Source organism: Schistocerca cancellata, chromosome 6 (genome assembly GCF_023864275.1).
Source record: "Schistocerca cancellata isolate TAMUIC-IGC-003103 chromosome 6, iqSchCanc2.1, whole genome shotgun sequence".
NCBI classification, from domain to species: Eukaryota; Metazoa; Arthropoda; class Insecta; order Orthoptera; family Acrididae; genus Schistocerca; species Schistocerca cancellata.
In genome coordinates, this window is record NC_064631.1 from 152,388,152 (window position 1) to 152,411,623 (window position 23,472).

The 23,472-nt window shown below is 45.7% G+C and overlaps 1 protein-coding gene across 1 annotated transcript in view; it reads left to right on the top strand.

Moving 5' to 3' along the window:
• Nucleotides 1–23,472, top strand: part of LOC126191417 (dedicator of cytokinesis protein 9) — a 374,795-nt gene that overhangs the window by 48,422 nt on the left and 302,901 nt on the right. Inside the window, exon 5 of the mRNA XM_049932289.1 lies at nucleotides 22,177–22,304. Within this exon, the coding sequence (XP_049788246.1) occupies nucleotides 22,177–22,304 (128 nt within the window). The remainder of the gene's footprint in view (nucleotides 1–22,176; nucleotides 22,305–23,472) is intronic.

A 23,472-nucleotide genomic window follows, 5' to 3' on the forward strand; every position in this document is an offset into this window, starting at 1 on the left:
GAGTCGGCTTCGACGGCTCTCAGGCGCGCCTATTTTCTCCCCGGTCTCTGGGCTCACTGTCGCGCATGATACATTAATGGACCCTGTCGAAATTTCTAACTCATTGGGTCAGCACTTTGCTGAGATTTCGAACTCTTCAAATTACCCGCCAGCGTTTCTCCCGAAGAAACGTGCAGCGGAAGTGCGACCTCTTGCTTTCTCCTCTCAAAATTGCGAAAGCTACAATACTATTTTCTCCATGCGGGAACTCCAACATGCACTCTCTTCTTCTCGCTCCTCCGCCCCAGGACTGGATGGTATCCACGTCCAAATGTTGCTGCATTTATCAATCCATAGTCTGCGTTACCTCCTTCGCCTTTATAATCGAATTTGGACTGACAGTACTTTTCCCAGACGATGGCGGGAAGTATCGTCGTTCCTGTTCCGAAACCTGGAAAGGACAAACATCTCCCCTCTAGCTGTCGCCCCATTTCTCTCACGAGTAGTGTATGTAAGGTTTTGGAGCATATGGTGAATTGCCGTTTAGCTTGGTGGCTAGAGTCTGGCAGTCTTTTAACACCTGCCCAATGCGGATTCCGAAAGCATCGTTCTGCAGTTAACCATCTTGTTACTCTCTCCACTTATATCATGAACAATTTTCTCCGGAAACGCCAAACAGTAGCAATATTTTTTGATCTGGAGAGAGCATACGATACCTGTTGGAGGACAGGCATTCTCCGCACACTGTTCTCTTGGGGCTTTCGAGGTTGGCTGCCCCTTTTTATTCACGAATTTATGGCAGAGCGCACATTTAGAGTGCGGGTGAACACTACTCTCTCCCGTACTTTCTCCCAAGAAAACGGGGTACCCCAGGGCTCCGTGCTGAGTGTTGTACTGTTAGCCATCGCCATAAATCCAATTATGGATTGTCTCCTTCCTGATGTCTCGGGCTCCCTCTTTGTGGACGATTTTGCGATCTTCTACAGCTCTCAACGGACCAGCCTTCTTGAACGACGTCTTCAAGGATGTCTCGATCGCCTCCACTCTTGGAGCATCGAAACCGGCTTCTGTTTTTCTCCCAGTAAGACTGTTTGTGTTAATTTTTGGCGACGTAAGGAGTTTCTTCCACCCTCCTTACATCTAGGACCTGTCAACCTTCCGTTTTCGGACGTCGTTAAATTCTTGGGTCTTATGTTTGACAGAAAACGGTGCTGGTCCTCCCACGTTTCCTATCTTTCGGCTCGCTGTCTGCGATCCCTCAACACCCTCCGTGTCCTGAATGGTACCTCCTGGGAAGCGGACCGAGTGGTCCTTCTCCGCCTCTATCATGCCTTAGTGCGCTCGAAATTGGACTATGGAAGCACAGTCTACTCCTCTGCTCGGCCGTCTATTCTTCGGCGTCTCGACTCTATCCACCACTGTGGATTACGTTTAGTGTCTGGAGCGTTTTACACCAGCCCAGTGGAAAGCCTTTATGCTGAGACTGCTGAACCTCCGCTGTCCAATCGGTGAGCTGTCCTTCTGAGTCGTTATGCTAGCCATCTGTCTTCCATGCCTGCTAATCCAGCCCATGACATTTTTTTCGACGCCCCATTTGACGTAGGGTATGCAGGCCGCCCCTCCTCCCTACTACCACCGGGAGTCCGCTTCCGTCAACTGCTCCATTCTCTTTCCTTCCGCTTTCCTATAACCTTCTTGACAACTTGGGGTACAGCACCGCCTTGGCTCCGTCCCCGGATCTGCCTGCTCTGTGACCTTTGTCAGTTTCCCAAGGATGGTACCCCTTCACTTGTTTATCGTCGGGCATTTTCTGCTCTATGTGCACAAATGAAGGAAGCCACATTTATTTACACTGATGGCTCAAAAACATCGTTTGGTGTAGGGAGTGCCTATATTGTTGGCGACACCCCAAATCAATTTCGGCTTCCCGACCAGTGTTCGGTTTATACTGTGGAGCTTTACGCTGTTCTCCAGGCTGTCCACTACATCCGCCGCCATCAGCGGATACAGTATGTTATCTGTTCAGATTCTCTCAGCTCTCTCCTCAGTCTCCAAGCTCTTTACCCTGTCCACCCTCTGGTCCACCGGATTCAGGACTGTCTGAGCTTGCTCCACCTGGGGGGCGTCTCGGTGGCGTTCCTCTGGCTCCCGGGACACATTGGTATCTGTGGAAATGAGGCGGCCGATATAGCGGCCAAGGCTGCAGTCTCTCTTCTTCGGCCAGCTATTCAATCGATTCCCTTCGCCGATCTACGGAGCGTTTTATGTCGTCATGTTGTTCTTTTATGACACGCACATTGGTCGACACTTCCCCATAATAAATTGCGGGACGTGAAAGCTCTTCCTTGTGCTTGGACCTCTTCCTCCCGAATGCGTTGTCGGGAGGAGGTAATTTTAACTAGACTCCGGATAGGGCACTGTTTTTTTAGCCATCGACATCTTTTAAGTGGCGATCCTCCCCCACTCTGTCCCCACTGCTCTCAGCTGTGGACGGTAAGACACCTTTTAATTGAGTGCCCCTATTTTACTCCGTTACGCGCCCGTCTACAGCTGTCGCCTGATATATCGTCAATTTTAGCAGATGACACGCGCTCGGCCGATCGCGTTCTCGAGTTTATTAGTGCCAGTGAAATGACGTCAGTCATTTGAACCTTTTTTTGGGGAGAACCAACTCCTTTCTGTGGTGGATTTTTAAGCCTTCCTTCTGCTTTCAGTTTCTCCAATTTTTTGAGTTTCGTTCCCATTGATGCTGGTTTCCATTTTCGGTTTTTTACTGTTTCCTAAGTCACGGACCGGGCGCTAAGGACCGTAGCAGTTTTGCGCCCTAAAACCAAAACAAACAAACTTACCAGCTGTGTCTGCAAGGTGATAGAGCGAATGGTTAACTCTCGTTTGGTTTGGCTGCTCGAAACTCGATGCCTACTTACCAATGTACAATGTGGATTTCGTAGGCGCCGCTCTGCTGTTGACCATCTGGTTACCTTGTCGGCCTTCATTATGAATAACTTCTTGCAGAAGCGCCTGACCGCAGCTGTATTCTTTGATTTGGAGAAGGCTTACGACACCTGTTGGAGGGCGGGCATTCTCCACACCATGCATACATGGGGCCTTCGCGGTCGCCTCCCTCTTTTTATTTGTTCCTTTTTAATGGATCGACAGTTCAGGGTACATGTGGGTTCTGTCCTGTCAGACACCTTTCGCCAGGAGAATGGGGTGCCACAGGGCTCAGTTTTGAGCGTCGCTCTCTTCGCCATAACGATCAATCCAATAATGGATTGCCTCCCAGCTGATGTATCAGGCTCCCTTTTCATGGACGATTTTACCATCTATTGCAGCGCGCAGCGTACATGTTTCCTGGAGCGCTGTCTTCAGTGTTCTCTTGACCGTCTTTACTCCTGGAGTGTCGCCAATGGATTCCGTTTTTCTGCCGAGAAGACGGTCTGTATTAACTTCTGGCGCTACAAAGAGTTTCTCCCACCGTCCTTACGACTCGGTCCCTTTGCTCTCCCATTCGTGGAGACAACAAAATTTTTAGGTCTTACATTTGATAGGAAACTTAGTTGGTCTCCACATGTGTCATATTTGGCAGCCCATTGTACCCGTTCTCTAAATGTCCTCCATGTTCTCATTGGTATGGTGTGGGGAGCGGATTGAACCGTCCTACTTTGCCTATATCAGTCGATCGTCCGCTCCAAGCTGGATTATGGGAGCTTCGTATACTCCTCTGCACGGCCGTCCATCTTACGCCGCCTCAACTCCATACAACATCGGGGTTTACGTCTTGCGATCGGAGCGTTTTATACTAGTCCCGTCGAGAGTCTTCATGCTGAAGCCGGTGAACTGCCACTCACCTACCGGCACAATATACTGCTGTGTCGGTATGCCTGTCAGCTACTGTCAATGCCCCACCACCCGTCATATCGTTCCTTTTTTGATGACTCTCTCGACCGTCAATACGGGTTGTATGTCTCTGCCCTGCTACCCCCTGGAGTTTGCTGTCGTCGCCTCCTTCAACCCCTTGATTTTTCACTCCCTGCAGCCTTTAGAGTGGGCGAGAGCCACACGCCACCTTGGCTCCAGGTTCAGGTTTGCGTTCACCTTCATCTCAGCTCGCTCCCAAAGGAGGTTACCCCCGGTTCGGTATACACTCCCATTTTGTCGAACTTTGTTCGAAGTTCATTAATATGACCTTCATTTATACAGATGGCTCTAAGACCAATGACGGGGTCAAGTGTTCTTTTATTGTCGGGGCACAAAGTTTCAAATACCGGCTCCATGGCCATTGTTCGGTCTTCACAGCTGAGCTCTTTGCCCTCTACCAGGCTGTTCTTTACACCTGCTGCCACAGACATTCTGCTTAAGTCATCTGCTCCAATTCCCTGAGTGCCATCCAGAGCCTCAGTTATCCGTATCCGGTTCACCCTTTCATCCAATGCTCTCTTCAGCAACTGGTGGACGACGGTTCGCCGGTTAGCTTTATGTGGGTTCCTGGCCATGTCGGTATCTATGGGAACGAAGCTGCAGATGCCGCGGCCAAGGCTGCGGTCCTCCAGCCTCGGACAGCTTGTTGTTGTGTCCCTTCATCAGATTGTAGCAGGGTCATTTGTCAGCGCATTTTATCGCTGTGGCATGCACTCGGACAACAAGCTTCGGGCCTTGAAACCTCTTCCCGCGCCTTGGACGACCTCTTCACGCCCTTCTCGGTGGGAGGAGGTCGTTTTGGCCCAGTTACGAATTGGACACTGCCGGTTCAGCCATCGCCATCTGCTGACGGCTGCGCCGGCGCCGTTCTGCCCATGTGGGCAATTGCTGACGGTCTGCCACATTTTAACGCCCTGTCCGGATTTTAATTCACTGCGTGTTGATCTTGGCCTGCCATGTACTCTGGATGCCATTTTAGCGGATGACCCAGGGGCAGCTGCTCGCGTTCTTCGTTTTATCAACTTGACAAACCTGTCTAAGGGCATTTTGATTATGCTGCTTTTTTTTTTAATCCTCTGCCCGTCTATGTCTTTTATAGTATTGTCCCCTTTAGGTGCATTCCTAACTTAGTCTGGGCGCTAATGACCATTGTAGTTGTGCGCCAAAAAAAAAAAAAAAAAAAAAAAAACAACCTTCTGAATCTGCTTAGTGTATTCATCTCTTGGTCTCCCTCTACGATTTTTACCCTCCACGCTGCCTTCCAGTACTAAATTGGTGATCCCTTGATGCCTCAGAACATGTCTTACCAACCGATCCCTTCTTCTAGTCAAGTTGTGCCACAAACTCCTCTTCTCCCCAATTCTGTTCAATACCACCTCATTAGTTATGTGATCTACCCATCTAATCTTCAGCATTCTTCTGTAGCACCACATTTCGAAAGCTTCTAATCTCTTCTTATCTAAACTATTTATCGTCCATGTTTCACTTCCATACATGGCTACACTCCATACAAATACTTTCAGAAACGCTTTCCTTGCCATTGCCAGTCTACATTTTATACCCTCTCTACTTCGACCATCATCAGTTATTTTGCTCCCCAAGTAGCAAAACTCCTTTACTACTTTAAGTGTCTCATTTCCTAATCTAATTCCCTCAGCATCACCCGATTTAATTCGACTACATTCCATTATCCTCGTTTTGCTTTTGTTGATGTTCGTCTTATACCCTCCTTTCAAGACACTGTCCATTCTGTTCAGCTGCTCTTCCAAGTCCTTTGCTGTCTCTGACAGAATTACAACCTCAAAGTTTTTATTTCTTCTCCATGGATTTTAATACCTACTCCAAACTTTTCTTTTGTTTCCTTTACTGCTTGCTCAGTATACAGATTGAATAGCATTGGGGAGAGGCTACAACCCTGTCTCACTCCCTTCCAACCACTGCTTCTCTTTCATGCCCCTCGACTCTTATAACTGCCATATGGTTTCCTGCCCCCAGGGGCTCAGCATTTATTTGCTGGGTACGGGCTTGGCGACCCCGGGGTTCCTGAGCTGGAGACTGGTAGGCGCCACTAGTCCCTCGTCACCGTAAGCTCTGAGCGTACTTCAGCGACCACCGTGCGGCGCGGCGGTGGAACGTTGTGTGTCTCAGGGAATGGGGATCTTGGCTTGACCGCCCGGATCGCGAGGATGGAACAAACCTCTATAAAAAAACCCTCAATCTCAAGGTGTGCTGCGCGCTGATGAGATGCATGGCTGTTGAGGTGGAACAGTCGATAGCGGGCAACCTCTGGGGAACCTGCCGCACCTCAGTTGTATAAGGCTTACCTAGGCACGCGGGGCTCTGTCTAGGTGGACTTCTAGTTCCCTAGCTGCTCGTAGGACCGAGATGGATCCTTCGAACTCCTCTTTTCTTCCTCCCAGCGGAAAGGGTGGGCCGCTGGAAGGTTCTAACACCCAGTCTCTTAAGAGGGCCCGTGCAGTCAGTCCCCCTGACTCCGGCGCTTCTTTGAAAAGTCCAGTCTTAGGTAACAGAATACATTCTGGTAATCCGAATGTGTTTCTCATTGTGAAACGGAAGGAGGGTAGTTTCGAGAAGGTTTCGCCCTTCTATATACAAAAGGGATTGGAGGGAATCTGTGGCTCCTTAAAATCAGTAAAGCGCTTACGTAATGGAACCTTGCTAGTGGAAACTTCCACTTCCCAGCAAGCCAATAAACTTCAGTCTGCTAAATGCCTTGGAGAGTATGCCATAGACACTGAACTGCACAGCACCTTGAACTACAGCAAAGGTGTTGTGACATGCCGAGATCTAGCTGATATTCCCAAGGAAGAACTGCAACGTGAGTGGGCTCCAGAAGGTATCGTTGATGTCCAACACATCATGAAGAGGGTTGATGGCACTCTTGTCAAATCCGACTCCTTTATTCTGACCTTCAGTAGCACAAAACTTCCTGAACATGTTAAAGCTGGCTTCCTTCGCCTTAGTGTGAGAAACTGTGGTCTGGCTGCTCATGAAGGAGTTGGTTGCTCGCGTCCGGCAAAATGTATTGATTGCTCTGGGAACCACCCTGTTTGGAGTAGGGACTGCCGCATATTTTTAGAGGAACGCAAGGTCCAGGAAATAAAAACAACCCAGCGTATCCCCTATGGTGAGGCCAAGAAGATCTATAAGTCGATGCAACCTCCCACATTTGCTACATCTTTTGCCTCCCTGGTTCAGAAGCCTACTCCAAAAGTCGATGCCTCAACGCAGACCGAGGTGGTGAGTGTTGGCACTAACACCTGTAGCTGTCAGTGCACTTGCAACGCACCCAGTGTTTCAGAGCCAGTAGCCCCTACTCGAACGGCAGACAAAGGTACAGTGGCGACCTTGGGCCAGCCCCTAGCGCCTCCAACAGCTGAGGCTGTTCCCAAACCCAGTGCGCCAATTCCCACTCCCACATCAGCTCCCCCAAAGTCCACCAAACCACAGAAAGCTACCGTCCAGCAGCAACAGCGGGTCAAATCCCGTGGTAAACCATCGGACCATGCGGATGTTGTTTTACGTGAGGCTTCATCTGACTCTTCCCCAGAGTTGATGGAGTACGATGTATGTGTGGGGCAATCATCTCGTCCCACGCCTGCCCCTACACCTGCTGCGGTCTCCCCGCCCCGTCGGAGAGACAGGATGAAGGTGCTACCCCCAACATAGATGGCTCCCATACTCCAGTGGAACTTGCAAGGGTTCAGGACGCATGTGGAGGAACTTCGTCTACTGTCTCAGGGTAGACCACTGTGTCTCTGTCTCCAGGAGACGTATTTCCATCCCTCTTACTCCCCTGAGCTACGAGGCTACACACGCCATAAAAAGGATGACCTGCGTGGAGAGAGAGCTAGAGGAGGCGTAGGTATTTTCGTCAGGACGGACTACCACTCCTCGCCTCTCTCACTTACAACGACTCTACAGGCCGTCGCTGTGTCCGTGCACGTGCGTCATCCATTGACGGTATGTTCACTTTACTTGCCCCCACATGATGCTCTTGATGAAGCAGCCCTCACCGACCTTCTTACCCAGCTCCCCCAGCCATTCATTATTTGTGGTGATTTTAATGCCCACAATGTGCTTTGGGGCTCTGCAATTACCTGCCCCAGGGGTAGAGCAATTGAGAGGCTTCTCCTGTCATCCTGTGCCTACTTGCTCAATGGAGGACAGAGTACTCATTTCTCCACAGCGACTGGGTCGTTCTCTGCCATTGATCTCTCGCTTTGCTCTCCGGCTCTTGCCGCCAGTGCTCACTGGGAAGTGGTCGCTGACTTGCACGGCAGTGATCATTTCCCAATCTGGATTCACCTGCCCGATGGCGTGGGCCCCGAAAGGAGACCACCACGATGGGTGCTCAGTGGAGCTGACTGGACACTTTATACCCAGTTGGCCCAATTCGACCACTGTGCGAATGTTGAGATGTGGGTGGATCATATTACCAAAACGGTCCACCACGCCGCTGCAGCATCCATTTCACGGTCCACAGGCCACCGGAAGAGGCCACCTGTGCCTTGGTGGAGTGCCGAATGCCGCTCTGCGATCAGGACCCGGCGTGCGGCTCTGTGTCGGTTCAAGTGTCGGCCGACTGCTGAGAATCTTGCAGCCTTTCGGGTGGCGAGGGCAAGATGTCGCCGCATTATTCGTGAGAGCAAGAAGAGGTCATGGCAAACGTTCCTGAACACCATTAATCGTTCCACCAAAAGTTCCATTGTGTGGGAGACCATCAGGAGAATTTCTGGCAGAGGAGGGAGGTGCCCCATAGCTGCTGTAATGAATAATGGCACTCTCCACACGGATCCGCGAGACATTGCCCAGACTATGGCAGCGTATTTCGCCACAGTTACTGCAACAACCAGTCAGGATCCAGGTTTCCAGCGCCATAGAGCCGTTGCTGAGAGATGTAGTCTGGACTTCCATTCCACCTCTCATGAAGTTTACAACTGCCCATTTTCTATGTGGGAGCTGGATTCTGCATTGTCTGGCGCTCGTGACACATCCCCTGGCCACGACAGGATCCATTACAGTATGCTGTGGCACCTCACACTGCGCAACAAAGACATCCTCCTCGCACTTTTTAATGCCATTTGGGCGTCGGGTCACTTTCCTGACGCGTGGCGTGAGGCGGTTTTAATCCCTTTTTTAAAACCCGGGAAAGACCGCTCGAGCCCAAGTAGCTACCGTAGCATTGCCCTCACTAGTTGCATAGGGAAGACCTTGGAGCGGATGGTCAACCGCCGCCTTGTCTGGATGTTAGAATCCCGGCAACTCCTTAGTCGCTTTCAGTGTGGGTTCAGGAGGTTTCGTTCCACCTTCGATAACCTTGCCCTCCTGGAGGCGGCTATCCAACAGGCTTTCCTACGCCGTCATCACCTTCTAGGTGTATTTTTCGACATCGAGAAGGCCTACGATACTACTTGGAGGCGTCTCATCCTGGAGCAGCTTCACGAATGGGGTTTTCGTGGTTGTCTTCCTCTTTTTCTTCAGTCTTTCCTCTCGCCACGATATTTTAGATACCGAATTGGTGACGTCCTGTCTGATCGCTTTGAGCAGGAGAATGGTGTCCCTCAGGGTAGCGTTTTAAGTGTGACTCTGTTTGCCATCGCTATTAATAGCATTACGTCCATAGTGAAAAGTCCTGTCCAGTGTTCTTTGTTTGTGGATGATTTCTCTTTGTTCTGTTCTTCTTCAAGCCTTGCAACGACAACCCGTCAGTTGCAACTTACGATTAGGCGTTTGGATGATTGGGCGAAGAAGAGTGGTTTTCAGTTTTCCACCGAGAAGTCTGTATGTGTTCTGTTTAACCGTTCTCGTTCGCTTTTAACCTTTCCTGAGCTGCGCTTGAGGGATACTATTCTTACTTTTAAAGACACGGTGAGATTTCTGGGGCTCATTTTTGACTCGAGGCTCACGTGGTTACCTCATCTTAAAGGCTGAAACGGCGGTCGCTTCAGGCTTTAAGTATTTTAAAATGTCTTAGCCACAGTACATGGGGAGCTGACAGGACTTGTCTGCTCCAGTTTTACAGGGCGTTTGTGCGGTCTCGGCTCGATTATGGGTGCACGGTGTATGGGTCTGCGAGGCCTTCTTACTTAAAAATGTTGGACGTTGTGCACCATGAAGGGCTTCGGTTGGCCACTGGGGCATTCCGAACTAGCCCCATCCCCAGCCTCTGTGCAGAGGCTGGTGAACCGCCACTTCATATGCGGCGACGGCTACTTACAGTGCGCCAGGCGTATAAAGCTTTGTCCACACCCTACACCCCTGCATACCATACCGTTGCTCAGCCTCCTCTGGCACGATTGTTTCATAACCGGCAACGTGCGACGCAGCCCTATGGGATTCGCGCACAGGATTGCCTCAGTGCGATGTCTATGGCTGGTCTTCGTGTTTTACGTCGCGGTTGGAGCAGATCTCCACCTTGGCTCCTCCGGAGACCCAAACTTATTTTAGATTTGACTAATTTTAAGAAAGATGGCACACCAGATTTTACGTTCCAATCTCTGTTTTTTAACCTTTTAGATGTGCATCGCGGTTTCACTGTCGTTTATACTGATGGCTCCAAACAGGAGACTTTCCTTGGCTGTTCTGTGGTGTTCCCTGCTCATGTTACCCGGATTCGCCTCCCTGCTGAATATACCGTTTTCGCAGCGGAGCTCCACGCGATCCTGACGGCACTGGAGCAGATGAATCGAGTTCGGGGCGATCGATTTCTTCTATGCTCCGATTCTCTTAGTGCCTTACAGTCACTGCAGAACCTGTACCCGACTGAAGAGATGGTCCAGCTGATACATGACAAACTGTACTTGCTCCAACGGCGGGGTAAAGAGGTATCCTTCTGCTGGGTGCCTGGTCATGTCGGCATATGGGGCAACGAACAGGCTGATCGGGCTGCCAAGGAGGCCTGCAGAGAGCAGGATGTGGTCCAGTGTCCTATCCCCTTGCAGTCAGTCATCGCTGCACTCCACAGGAAGTGCATGGAGTTGTGGGAGGCTGAATGGCTGGCGGTGACGGCCAGTAAACTGCGGTTAGTAAAGTCAACCACTCGGCCGTGGCGTTCCTCCTGCCGGCTGCTCAGGCGGGAAGAGGTGGCGCTCACACGTCTTCAGATCGGGCACTGTCCTCTGACACATAGCTATTTATTACGGCGGGAGGATCCTCCGTTTTGTGATGCTTGTGGTGTGCACATCACTGTCCGGCACATTTTGACAGACTGCGTTTTATACCGTGATGCAAGGGCAGAAGCACAAGTTGATGGGGATCTGCCCTGTGTTTTAGCTAATGATGAGACGTGTGTGTCTAGGGTTTTTAAGTTTTGTGATGTGTCTGGACTCTGGCCTAAGCTTTTAGGCTGGCGGTTTTAGTGTATTGCAGAGTGGCTGACTCCTCCCTTTTTTCCTTGCGGTCAGCCAGCCACTTCCATCTGCTCCATTGTTTTAGCTCCCTCTACCTTTTTCTTCCTGTGTTGTCCATGTTTTACTGCTGACGCCCTGCTTCATCCCACGCTTCGGTGTGGGTGAGCACATATTTTTCAATGATTGTTCCCCGTGTTTTATGTTCCGTTTTATGTTGCGTTAGATGTAAATGTTCTGAGTTTTTTCTTGACACCCGTCTCACTATGATACTGAACGGGCGCTGAAGACCTTGCTGTCGTGCGCCCACAAAACCCTTCTACTACTACTACTACTACTCTGGTTTCTGTACAAATTGTAAATAGCCTTTCGCTCCCTGTATTTTACCCCTGCCACCTTCAGAATTTGAAAGAGAGTATTCCAGTCAACATTGTCAAAAGCTTTCTCTAAGTCTACAAATGCTAGAAACGTAGGTTTGCCTTTCCTTAATCTTTCTCCTAAGATAAGTTGTAGGGTCAGTATTGCCTCACGTGTTCCAACATTTCTACGGAATCCAAACTGATCTTCCCCGAGGTCGGGTTCTACCAGTTTTTCCATTCATCTGTAAAGAATTCGCATTAGTATTTTGCAGCTGTGACTTATTAAACTGATAGTTCGGTAATTATCACATCTGTCAACACCTGCTTTCTTTGGGATTGGAATTATTATATTCTTCTTGAAGTCTGAGGGAATTTCGCCTGTCTCATACATCTTGCTCACCAGATGGTAGAGTTTTGTCAGGACTGGCTCTCCCAAGGCTGTCAGTAGTTCTAATGGAATGTTGCCTACTCCCGGGGCCTTGTTTTGACTTAGGTCTTTCAGTGCTCTGTCAAACTCTTCACGCAGTATCATATATCCCATCTCATCTTCATCTACATCCTCTTCCATTTCCATAATATTGTCCTCAAGAACTTCGCCCCTGTGTAGACCCTCTATATACTCCTTCCACCTTTCTGCTTTCCCTTCTTTGCTTAGAACTGGGTTTCCATCTGAGCTCTTGATGTTCATGCAAGTGGTTCTCTTTTCTCCAAAGGTCTCTTTAATTTTCCTGTAGGCAGTATCTATCTTACCCTCGTGAGATAAGCCTCTACTTCATTACATTTCTCCTCTCCCTGATTAGCCATTTTGCACTTCCTGTTGATCTCATTTTTGAGACGTTTGTATTCCTTTTTGCATGCTTCACTTACTGCATTTTTGTATTGTCACAAGTAGAGTATGGGGGATCTTTTAGGAGCTGTTGATTGTATCGGTCCTGTAGTGTGGTGGTTGAATATATCTAAGCAGTCCAATTTATATATGAAACATTAATATACTCAATTTAGTTACAGTTACTACTCTTTAAGTCAAAAGGCTATAGGTGGTGGTAGAAAAAGTGAGTCTCTGAGGAAATTTAGTATGAAAGTGTATGAAAAGAGTTGGATCTATGGATGTGATGTTGGCAATGCACTTTTTTGTTTTCTATGTTTTGGGAACTATGATGCATGGGGTACAGGGGGAGTGAATGTTCTAGTACATATTAATGCATTAATAAAATAATAAAAAAACAGAAATTATAAACATACAAACAATATACTTGATCTTAGTGCATTAGGTAAAGTTAATATCGCAAGACTATTAAGTTTCACATATCATGACAACATAGTGAAACTCAATTTGTTTAACAGCAAAAGGATCCTTTTATTTCCCCAGGATAACATTTTTCCACTTAAATGGCAGATGTATCTCATAGAAATATGGCTGAGCTGAATGGTTACCTGTACACTACCTAACCCACTATTCCATATTGACCCTACCCGTAGCTAAATGAGGCCTGATCCGAAGTTGATCAGTGTTCTCGTGTTTGTTTGTACACCCACACTGCACGTGGCTAAGCATTGTACTTCCATAAGATGGCATGTGAAGTTGCCTGTGGGAGGGGCAATACTTTGCGCTCCAAAGCTTCTCTTACATAATAGTTGGAGTTAAGATTGTGGGATTGAAGAAAGTATGATGCATCCAAAAGTGTCCTTAACACTCCTTCTTGGCATCTGTGTGATAAATTACTCAAAAATGCAGGCTGACATGTTGTAGTCACCTGTGTAGTAGTTAACATTATGCAGTCACTACTATAGAGCAGGTTGAAGCAGGTCTCATTCAGGAAAGCTGATTTGTCACGCAATATGCCAAAAACATGACCAAGTGACCATTGCAGTCTGCTTTTTCTTTTTAATGGTTTCTGAACAGTGAAAACCAATGCAAGTGCATGCATGCCACCAGTCAAAGCCACACATTTACTGGTTTTACATGCACATTGTGTGTAGCAGGCTGCCCTGTATAAGCCACAATGTCATGATATGATGAAGTCATTTCCTTGTGCCTGATCATTCCAACCTTTCAGTTCTAACTCATATGTTGATATGGCATCGTTCAGTGTCATTGAGGTGTACTGGCACCTAATTTCACATTTTCTCTTTGTTTGACAGCCCTTCACTGACTAGGCTTGGCATAACAGTGATCTTTCCACTCAAATAAGTTAAGGTGAGGGAGAAGGGGGTAGGATGTGGCAGTATGTGGACCATGTTCAGCAGTTTGTCACATATCGTCACTCTGCTATTCATCTTACAAATTTGAACTCATTTAGATCAGTCCTTTGCAGTGTAGTAATTCAATAAATGTTTGTGTATGTTGTGCCTTTAAACAGTAAGAAGTTTGTTTGAAAAGTAGCTTCCTGGCTTGATAAGTTGGTTATAATGACAGGGACTTAAAGAATAATATCAAATAAAGTCTGCTTTATACCTTTGCAATCCAACAGGTGGTGTGGAGGGGGCAGTCCACAATCCATTGCAAATTCCCTCTTATCTCATTTTCAGTGAGAGCTGTGTGGCCTCTAGTATACGACATAGCCCTCTGACACATTCTTTTTCTTAACTGCAGAATGAGAGTTTTTTTTTCTAGCATGGATGCTTAAATTGTGCCTAAATAATTTTCTTTTACATCTTTTTTCCACATGCGCTCTGGTGCTGTAAAATATTTATGATAGCTTCTGTGGAATTTTGTAAAACAGGAAAGATTTTTTAGCACCAGAAGTGTCACAAGAGTTCATTTTCCTGCTTGAGTAAGTTACATTATCTGTTTGTAACCAAAAAAGGGGGTGGTCTAATTTTGTGGTCACATCTAACTGCTAGTTTTGTTACAGTTCACACCCCTTTTGCAAAGTTAGAGATTTAATTATGTAACTAATTCTTAAACTACAACTAAGTTATTATGGGTACAAGTTGTGGAAATTTATCAGAACAAATGCCGGAAAGCACAAGATACTTTATGGTTTACACTTCATAAAGGAGAATTGGCAGGACTCTTTGTATTCTGCATTTGAACCCTGGTGCTGTGCAATGTTGTGATCTACCACGGAAGTTGACATTGGCATCAGGAAATTATATAAGTATCTTGTTGAGGAGGCAGTGTAACAACAGAAAATGGTGGGTTTTTAAGACCTTAACAAGAAGGAAAAAGTCTGAATAATAATGTGTGTTGCTAATGCTTGAAGATGTTGTCTGTGTATTGTGTATTCAAAGCTCAAGAAATTTTATTTGACTCAGTTAATATGAGGCCTGTTCAAAAAATATCCAACTCTTATTTATAAAATCAGTCTTCATTGAAATACAAGTGTTTGACAATAGTCACCTTCAGAGTAGTGCCCTTTTGGTTCTACACACATCTCCCAATGCTAGAAGCATTGCTGGAAAGCCTCGTTTGGTAGGGCGCACAGCTGCTCCACCGAATTCTGTATAATGTGTTCCTAGTTCTGTACTCTGGTTCCTTTCAGTGTCTTTTTTTGTTTAGGGAAAAGTCAGGAGTCACTCATTGCTAGGTCAGGAGAGTAGGGAGGCTGACAAACCACAGGCTGTGTTGTGTTTCACCAAAAAACTCTTGAGTTAATTGAGAACAATGAGCAAGTGCATTTTTGTGGTGAAGGTGCCAACTGCGTGCTGTCCTCAAGTCCATCTCACTGCTTTACAGAGGTGATGCAGAACCTTTTGGTAGTACTCCTTCTTGACGTTAGTTCCTTCTGGGCCGTACTCATGATGGACTGTGCCATTGAAGTCAGAAAAGACAGTCAGAATGACTGTCACTTTGCTGTGGGTGTGTGTTGCTGTTTTGGGTGTCAGGGATGATGGATGCTTCCATTACAATGATTGGAACTTTGTTTCTAATTCGTAATAACCATAAGCCCAGGACTCATCACCAGTGAGCCCTGTGTGAAGAAAGTTGGGATTACTGTTCACAGTATCAGCATGTGCTGTGTGATCTCCAAACGAAGTTGCTTCTGCTCACCTTTAACACAGATTTTGCTAAAATCCTCCTGAGGTCCAAATGTTTCATTAAAACGGAATGAATGAATCCAATACTAATTTTAACCTCATCTGCAACTTATCTAATCTTGATTTGTCTATCCTACATCACCATGATCCTAACATGATTAATAACAGCCTCATTTGCCAATGTTGAGGGCCTAAGTGAATGTGCTTCACTTTTCACTGTCTGGTACTCATTGCTTCGTCTTCAAACATTTGTCGAATCTTGTGGATTGCTTCAGCTTGAAAACTGGTAAGCTTAAGAACAATGTGATGCATAATGTTGTTCCACTTTTTCTGTCATTTTGCCCACAACACAAAATCTGACAACTACCACTTACACGTGGTTATTTGTTGAAAGCTACACTGTTACTCTTGTGAGGGGGGGGGGGGGGGGGGGAGGGAAAGTCACACTATGTATGCCTACAAATGCAGAGAGTGTGTGCAATACCATTTTTGGTTTCAGCAATAAAAAATAATGTTGGATACTTCTTGAACAGCCCTTGTAGTTTGTAGATAGAAACTTTGTAAGATGACTGCAATATACTGTTTATGAAAAAATTTGAAATGATGTTCCTTTCTAGTTTTACTTCCAGGGGGCTCACATCTCTTTTGTGAGTACGTGCTTGGCCACCACGTGGTCCTGTCCATTGTAGTGCTATTTCCATTTCCTTGCTGCAAGTCTATCCATCTATTATTACACTATGGTCTTCTTGGTGCCAATTATGCTTAGTTTTGGTTTATCTTCTAGAATTCTACAACTTGTCTTAACTATATGCTCCCCAAAGTTGGGTTTGACCTGCTGTTTATGTTCCAGATTCCCAATGTGGCTTATATTCCACATTAGCCATTGTGGTGGGGGTCATCAAATACCTGCACAATGGTAGCTCCCTTACCATGCAGGGATCACACTGTTAGTATCAAAGCTGGAAGCTCCCCAAGCATGATGGAGAAGTAATGCACCCCTCCAGGATGGAGTCATTTGGGACACTCCCTTCCCAGAAATCTGCTGATCTGCAACCAGATGCCAGCCAATGGCAGAAGGAGCAGGTCGTGTGACTTTCTGTTCCTCTTTGATCCCAGACTCTGAAGCAGACAAGTCCTCGCATACATTGAAATCATCTAAGGTGAAGAAGGGCAAGTAGTTCTTTGCAAAGGGAATTCGGTGGGCCCGATGCTGCCGGGCTCTGCATGTTCTGCCTCTGCCTCTGTTTCCAAGATAATGTCCATAGTGGCCCCAAACGCCCCCCCCCCCTGCCCTCCCCCCCACACACACACTGTGGTTTGCAACCAATGTGTCTTGATGCCATCTCCTCACAACCGGTGGCAGCAGTCAACCCTGAGACATGGCCTGCCTCCTTGGTTCCTTCGTGCCCCCCTCTGTTTTTTGCATTGCTCTCCAGGAAACTTGGTTCCCAACAATGCGGATCCCTAGCCTTTGTGCCTATTGGGGCTGTTTTAATTGCGCTGACTTTTAGAGTGTCTGGTGGTGTTTGCACATATGTTCTGGACTCTTGTCCATAGTGAACATGTGCCACTCGATACAACTTTGGAGGCTGTGGCTGTTCATGTGAGGATGTCTCCGGAATTTACCATCTGTGATGTGTGTCTTCTTCCCAACAATGAAATGTCCTAGAATGTATTGTCTGCACTGTTTACTCAGCTTCCCCAGATTTCCAATATTGGGTGAATTTAATGCCCACAGCCCCTTGTGGGCTGGAACTATGTCTACTCACCATTGTGAAACTCTTGTCACACTGTACATTCTGGGCTCAAGTTGCTGCTTCCCACAGTGCCCCCCACCCCCATATGCAAGATAATGGGGTCCCTCAGAGCTCTGTATTGAGTGTGCCCCTTTTTCTAGTGGCTATCAATGTTCTGGCTGCAGCTTTGGAGCCCTTTCTGTGTGTTGACAATTTTTGCTTTTACTATTGCTCCTCTACCCTGAGTGTTGCTGAGTGCTTACTTCAAGGTGACTTATGAACTGTGCAGTCTGGGCTGTCACCCATGACTTTCAGTTTTCAGCTGCTAAGTCATGCATCACACACTTCAGTCACTGTCATACTGTCCATCCACACCCTGAATTTTACCTCGACAACCAGTTGCTCAATGTGGTGGAGTCTTATCACTTTTTAGGACTGGTCTCTGATGCACAGTTGACATGGCTTCCCCATCTGTGCAAAGCAAACATGTTGTTCACACCTTAATACTCTTTGCTACCTCAGTAACACCAGCTGGGACGCTGACCACTCTACACTTTTGCATCCCTACAAAGTTCTGATCCTGTCCTGTCTTGATCATGGGAGTTTGGCATATGGGTCAGCATCACCATCAGCATTGCAGATGCAGGACCCAATACACCAGTGTGGGGTCCAATTTGCAACAGGTGCCTTTTGGATCAACCAGCCCTGCAAGAAGCCTACTTGTGGAGGCTAGGGTGTACCCTCCTTCCCCTCTACCGATCAGATGCCAACAACTGCTGCTCACTTATGCAATACACATTCACTGCTCGACTGAGAATCCAAACTACTGTGTCTTTTTTCCTGGTAGGGAGATCACAAAACAGGTCAAGTGCTGGAATTGTGATTGCAGTTCACATACAGGGTCTCTGCTCTCAACTCCAGCTACCTCCACTGTCCCCTTTTATTAGGAAGCAATCATGTATGCCTCCTACAGAGTCGATTCTGTCCTCAAACCTGTCTCAATCTGTCATTCAGAGCAAAAGACTCTGTTAATCCTATGGTTTCTCGCTGCCACTTTCTGCCTGTCCTTGATCCATTTCTGGGTTTGGAGGTGGTATACACTGATGGCTCTACAGTCGACTGATGAAGCAGGTTTGCCTAAATACCTGCAGGGTTCAGTCAATTATGCTCCCTGCCAATTGGGTGCAGTTTATTCGTTTCCATCAATTGAGCCCTCAGCCGTGTTCATTCTTGCACTGCCGAGACATTCTTAATTGTCAGTGACTCCCCAAGTAGTCTTCAGGCTATTGACCAGTGCTACCTTCGACACCCATTGGTTGTGACTATCCAGGATCTTCTTGGTGGCCTCCACCAAACTGGACAGTCATCTTTCGACCACAGGTCACATTGGGATCCCAGGAAACGAACATGCTAACTATTGGTCCAAGTTGGCTACTAGAATGCTGACTTTGGAAATGAGGGTACCAAAACTGGACCTTCGAATGACTACTCCATCAGTTGTTTGAGGCTTGGAACACAAATTGGCGTGCTACGGTTTTTCCGAGTAAGCTGTGAACCGTAAAGGAGACCATGACAATGTGGCATTCTTCCCTTCGTGCTTTTCGCAGGGAATCAACTGTTTGGCCCCAATAACTTGATGATTGCACTAGTGCTGCCAGAAGTGGATAAAATCAACATCACTTGAAAGGTATTTGTGTGTCTCTGAGCGCTGCCAACATCATGCTGTCCCTAGATGCGAAGTCCTACAAAAGGCTTGTATTTACTATATAGCAAGTACTTCTGTAAGTACTTGTTGTGGTGTTTACACTAGAACAAAATATTACTCAAGTTTACTTGTTCAAGTCACTGGGACGAGTTTATTTCAGGAACTTTCTGCACATAGTTATTGCAGAAGTGCAGTTATTTTTAAAAACCAAAGCAGTCTTCTCTATTACTGTAATATTATTAATGAATAAAAATCATGATGAAACACAAAAATAAAAAAAATACAAAATAGACAAAAATGTTTGAGAGCTACATATGGGTGTTACCAAGAGACTATTTAGTTAACTATAATCGGAGCATTTCATGTAGATTAAAAACTTTGAGGATGCCGTATGCAAATTTCGAACATCTCTTGTCCCCTGCAAAATCAAATATTTGTTAACAGGAAACACTGCGGCATGGTATCTCATCGAGAAACTGCTTTTTAATTACTCTTCGGTTTTTGCAAGCAGTCTTTACTGCTTATATCATAAATGTAATGCATTTATGTTCACGCTAACACTAAAAATCATCAAAAATTCCACTTCTGGCAAAACAAATTGATTGGTCAACTCACTTCTCACTTCCTTGACTGGTGGTTCTTATTATATGTGGGTTCCAGTGGTACATTTGTTTTGCCTTTTTCATTTTTAACACTGACATTTTTGCACAGTACTGAACACACACAACTTCTGTAAGTTTGAGAAAAACTTCCATAAAATGACAAATTCGGCAAGTATTTGCAGCAAGATGCAAGAAACTAGAACGAATTTTTACTTTACAGCAGAGTGTGTGCTGATTTGAAGCTTCCTGACAAATTAAAACTGTGTGCCAGACCAAGACATGAACCTGGGAACCCAATCTGGCACAAAGTTTTAGTTTGTCAGGAACTTTCATGCAAGAAACTGTTTTCGCTATCTTTGGAATTTCTTGAAGTTGACGATACTACTTGATGTCAAGGGAGGAAGGAGGGGTGTTTGCACATATGGTGATTCCTATATCCTATCAAATTCTGTGATTGTACGGGTAATGCGTCATACCATGACAGGAAGCTCGACAGAATGCCCAATAAGTATGATTAGAGGATTACGATGTTAGAGTGCCTGCGAGACAGGCAAATAAACAATGACTCAAGGAGGAAGAATGAATTGTTGCCTAAAAAGGAAAACAAACTAGCCATGAAAGTGTACAGTGTGGATAAAATCGCTGAGAGTAGAGATCGCAAAATAGTCCATTTACCGCCCTACAACTGTAATCTAAATCCGATAAAACTGTCATGGGCCAACATAAAATGCAATTTCAGGGAGAACAATGTCACTGGTGACGTGTCAAATGAAAGACTGCAGAATCTTGTTAATGCTGCTTTCCATTCAGTTACTGCTCAGGATTGCCAAGGTTATTGCAGTGTAGCAGCTGGAGCGAGAGCACTGGACACATGATGGAATAATGGTAAAGGTCATTGATTCCATTAGTACCATGCTCTCAATCTATGATGATGATGATGATGATGACGATCTTGAATCAAACGTAAATGAAAGTGATCTTCTGTGAACATCATTTTGACAGTTCTTTCAGGCACAGTTAATTATACTTTATGCTGTGCTGTATTTAATAAATACAATGTGCAAACAGATTCCAGAAATCAGTTTTTGGCTTTAGATTCATAGTGTCGTAAGTTGTACATTCATCTACTTTCTTTTTCATTACTTGCGATAAATAAATGTAACATAAGTTGTAGCTAAAACTCTTGAGCATGAATATTTCAACAAATTAGGCGATTTCCAATCTGATGGAAGTGTCACTTAAGTGGGTCTGATGGAAGTGTCACTTAAGTGGGCAGTATTTCTGCAAGTGCTGCCTCAGATTTCGTGTTAAGCACAAAACGTGGGTGGCGGTGCTCCTCTCCCTTCAACACTCGTAATGTGGTGGCACGGCCGTTCCTGACAGCCACCATGCCAATAGTCAACTTATCGTAGACAAACAGTACTGTTCTCTGTCAGCTTTGCGTTGGCCACATTTGACTTGCCTGTGGCCACATTTTCTGACATGAAGGTGCACCCCACTGCTGGGGTGGAACCAATCTCTCAGTGGCTCACATCCTACTGGACTGCCCTAATTTGGCCACCTTACTGTGAAACCTTAAACTTGCTAGCATGCTACCTCTGGTGCTAGTAATCTGATTTTGTACGTTTTACCCATGAAAGTAGTTTCTACTCCTGTCAGTGACATTGGGTATATTAGCCTCATTGGTCGCATGAGGGACTGGAGGGGTGCTCCGTCGCCTGCTCCGACCCATGGCACCCACCTATTGCTGCCCTTGCTTGGTGGTCCAGCCTGGCTCCTGCCCTTCCTACTTTTTTAATTCTTGTTACTCTTTTACATCTTTTGTTGGTTTACTGCCTCATCATTGTTGCTCTGTTTCCTAAAATTTTATCCACTTGCCCGTGTTGCTAGATTTATTGTGGTAATGGAGGGTGAGGAAGCACCGGTCAGATGCAGAGGGCGCACCTGCTGTTGCATAATGAACCCTGGAGTCCTCTAGCTGATGTATGGGTGGGGCGAGTCACCCACCTTCACCCTTTTACCCCTCCCTCCCTCACTTATATTTGCACCTGTCTCTTGGTTTTCTTGATTCTCGAGTACAGTTGAGTTCATTGGTATTTGTTGTCTGTGTCCTCGGTCTCTGCAGACTATTCCTGGCTGGCTTGATACAAAGACGATTGAGGCACCGATGACCTTGTTGTTTGGTCGCTTTAACCCCCATCAGTCCAGCCATCCATCCTTCCATTTTACTTGTGAAGTGATTATCATTAAATGTTGTTGAACAATTGTGAACATTTTATGCAAATTGAGCAAATAGTTAACAGCAATGATATGTGATGTACATTATGTCTTAAGTGTGTCTAACAATTCTTGTCAGTAATCCATTTCATTTTACAATTAAAGAAATTGCTGGAAGTAATTTAAAACTCATCCAGTACCTCATTCTTATATAGATTATTGCTTTTCTTGCTATTACTTCAAAATTTTTTGATAAACTATGATCAGATTCATATTAGTTGAAATGCATTTTTCTATAAATTTCAGGATTCAACATTAAAAGCAGATGGCATCACAAAACAGGGCTATTTGATGAAAGGCCCAGAAACAGGGAGTGATCGAATGTTTGTCAATCTAGGATCTAAATCCTTCAAACGACGTTACTGTTACTTGAGGTATGTACTTATTTAGGTTGCAGTATTTAAAAAGTAGTTCATACATATTTCAGGTGTAAAGCAGACCACTCACTGAAAAATAGCATTAATTGCTGATGCCTCTGCTGAATGCATGCTGGGTGAGAGCTGTCTGCTTTTCCTTTGTACCAATGTTCACAGCTTCTGTTTATACACATTTAAACTACAAAAGAACACATTACAGTTCACCAAACCTTAAATTTGCTGGATCAGTGTGTGCAGGAAAACTTGATGGTGGATAAATTAAGTGTTCTCTAACTGTGCATCCATGAAATGATTATCTTTGTTCATAGTAACCATAATTTATTTGTAACAAATCAATTTCAGCCTGATTACAAGAGTCAACATAATTTTATATTGCCTACCCTAATTAAGTCGGGTGATGCTGAGGGAATTAGATTAGGAGATGAGACACTTAAAGTAGTAAAGGAGTTTTGCTATTTGGGGAGCAAACTAACTAATGATGGTCGAAGTAGAGAGGATATAAAATGTAGACTGGCAATGGCAAGGATAGCGTTTCTGAAGAAGAGAAATTTGTTAACATAGAGTATAGATTTAAGTGTCAGGAAGTCATTTCTGAAAGTATTTGTATGGAGTGTAGCCATGTATGGAAGTGAAACATGGACAATAACTAGTTTGGACAAGAAGAGAATAGAAGCTTTCGAAATGTGGTGCTACAGAAGAATGCTGAAGATTAGGTGGGTAGATCACATAACTAATGAGGAGGTATTGAACAGAATTGGGGAGAAGAGGAGTTTGTGGCACACCTTGACAGGAAGAAGAGACCGGTTGGTAGGACATGTTCTGAGGCATCAAGGGATCACAAATTTAGCATTGGAGGGCAACGTGGAGGGTCAAAATCGTAGAGGGAGACCAAGAGATGAATACACTAAGCAGATCCAGAAGGATGTAGGTTGCAGTAGGTACTGGGAGATGAAGAGGCTTGCACAGGATAGAGTAGCATGGAGAGCTGCATCAAACCAGTCTCAGGACTGAAGACCACAACACAACACCCTATGTTTAAAGCTTAATGCTTAAAATCCGCAGTATAAGGGTATAAAAATTTATAACAAAGTAAAAGAAAAAGATTTGCTCAATATTAATTCAGAATTACTGAAAAAAAATTATATGACAGACTTGTTCAGAAATG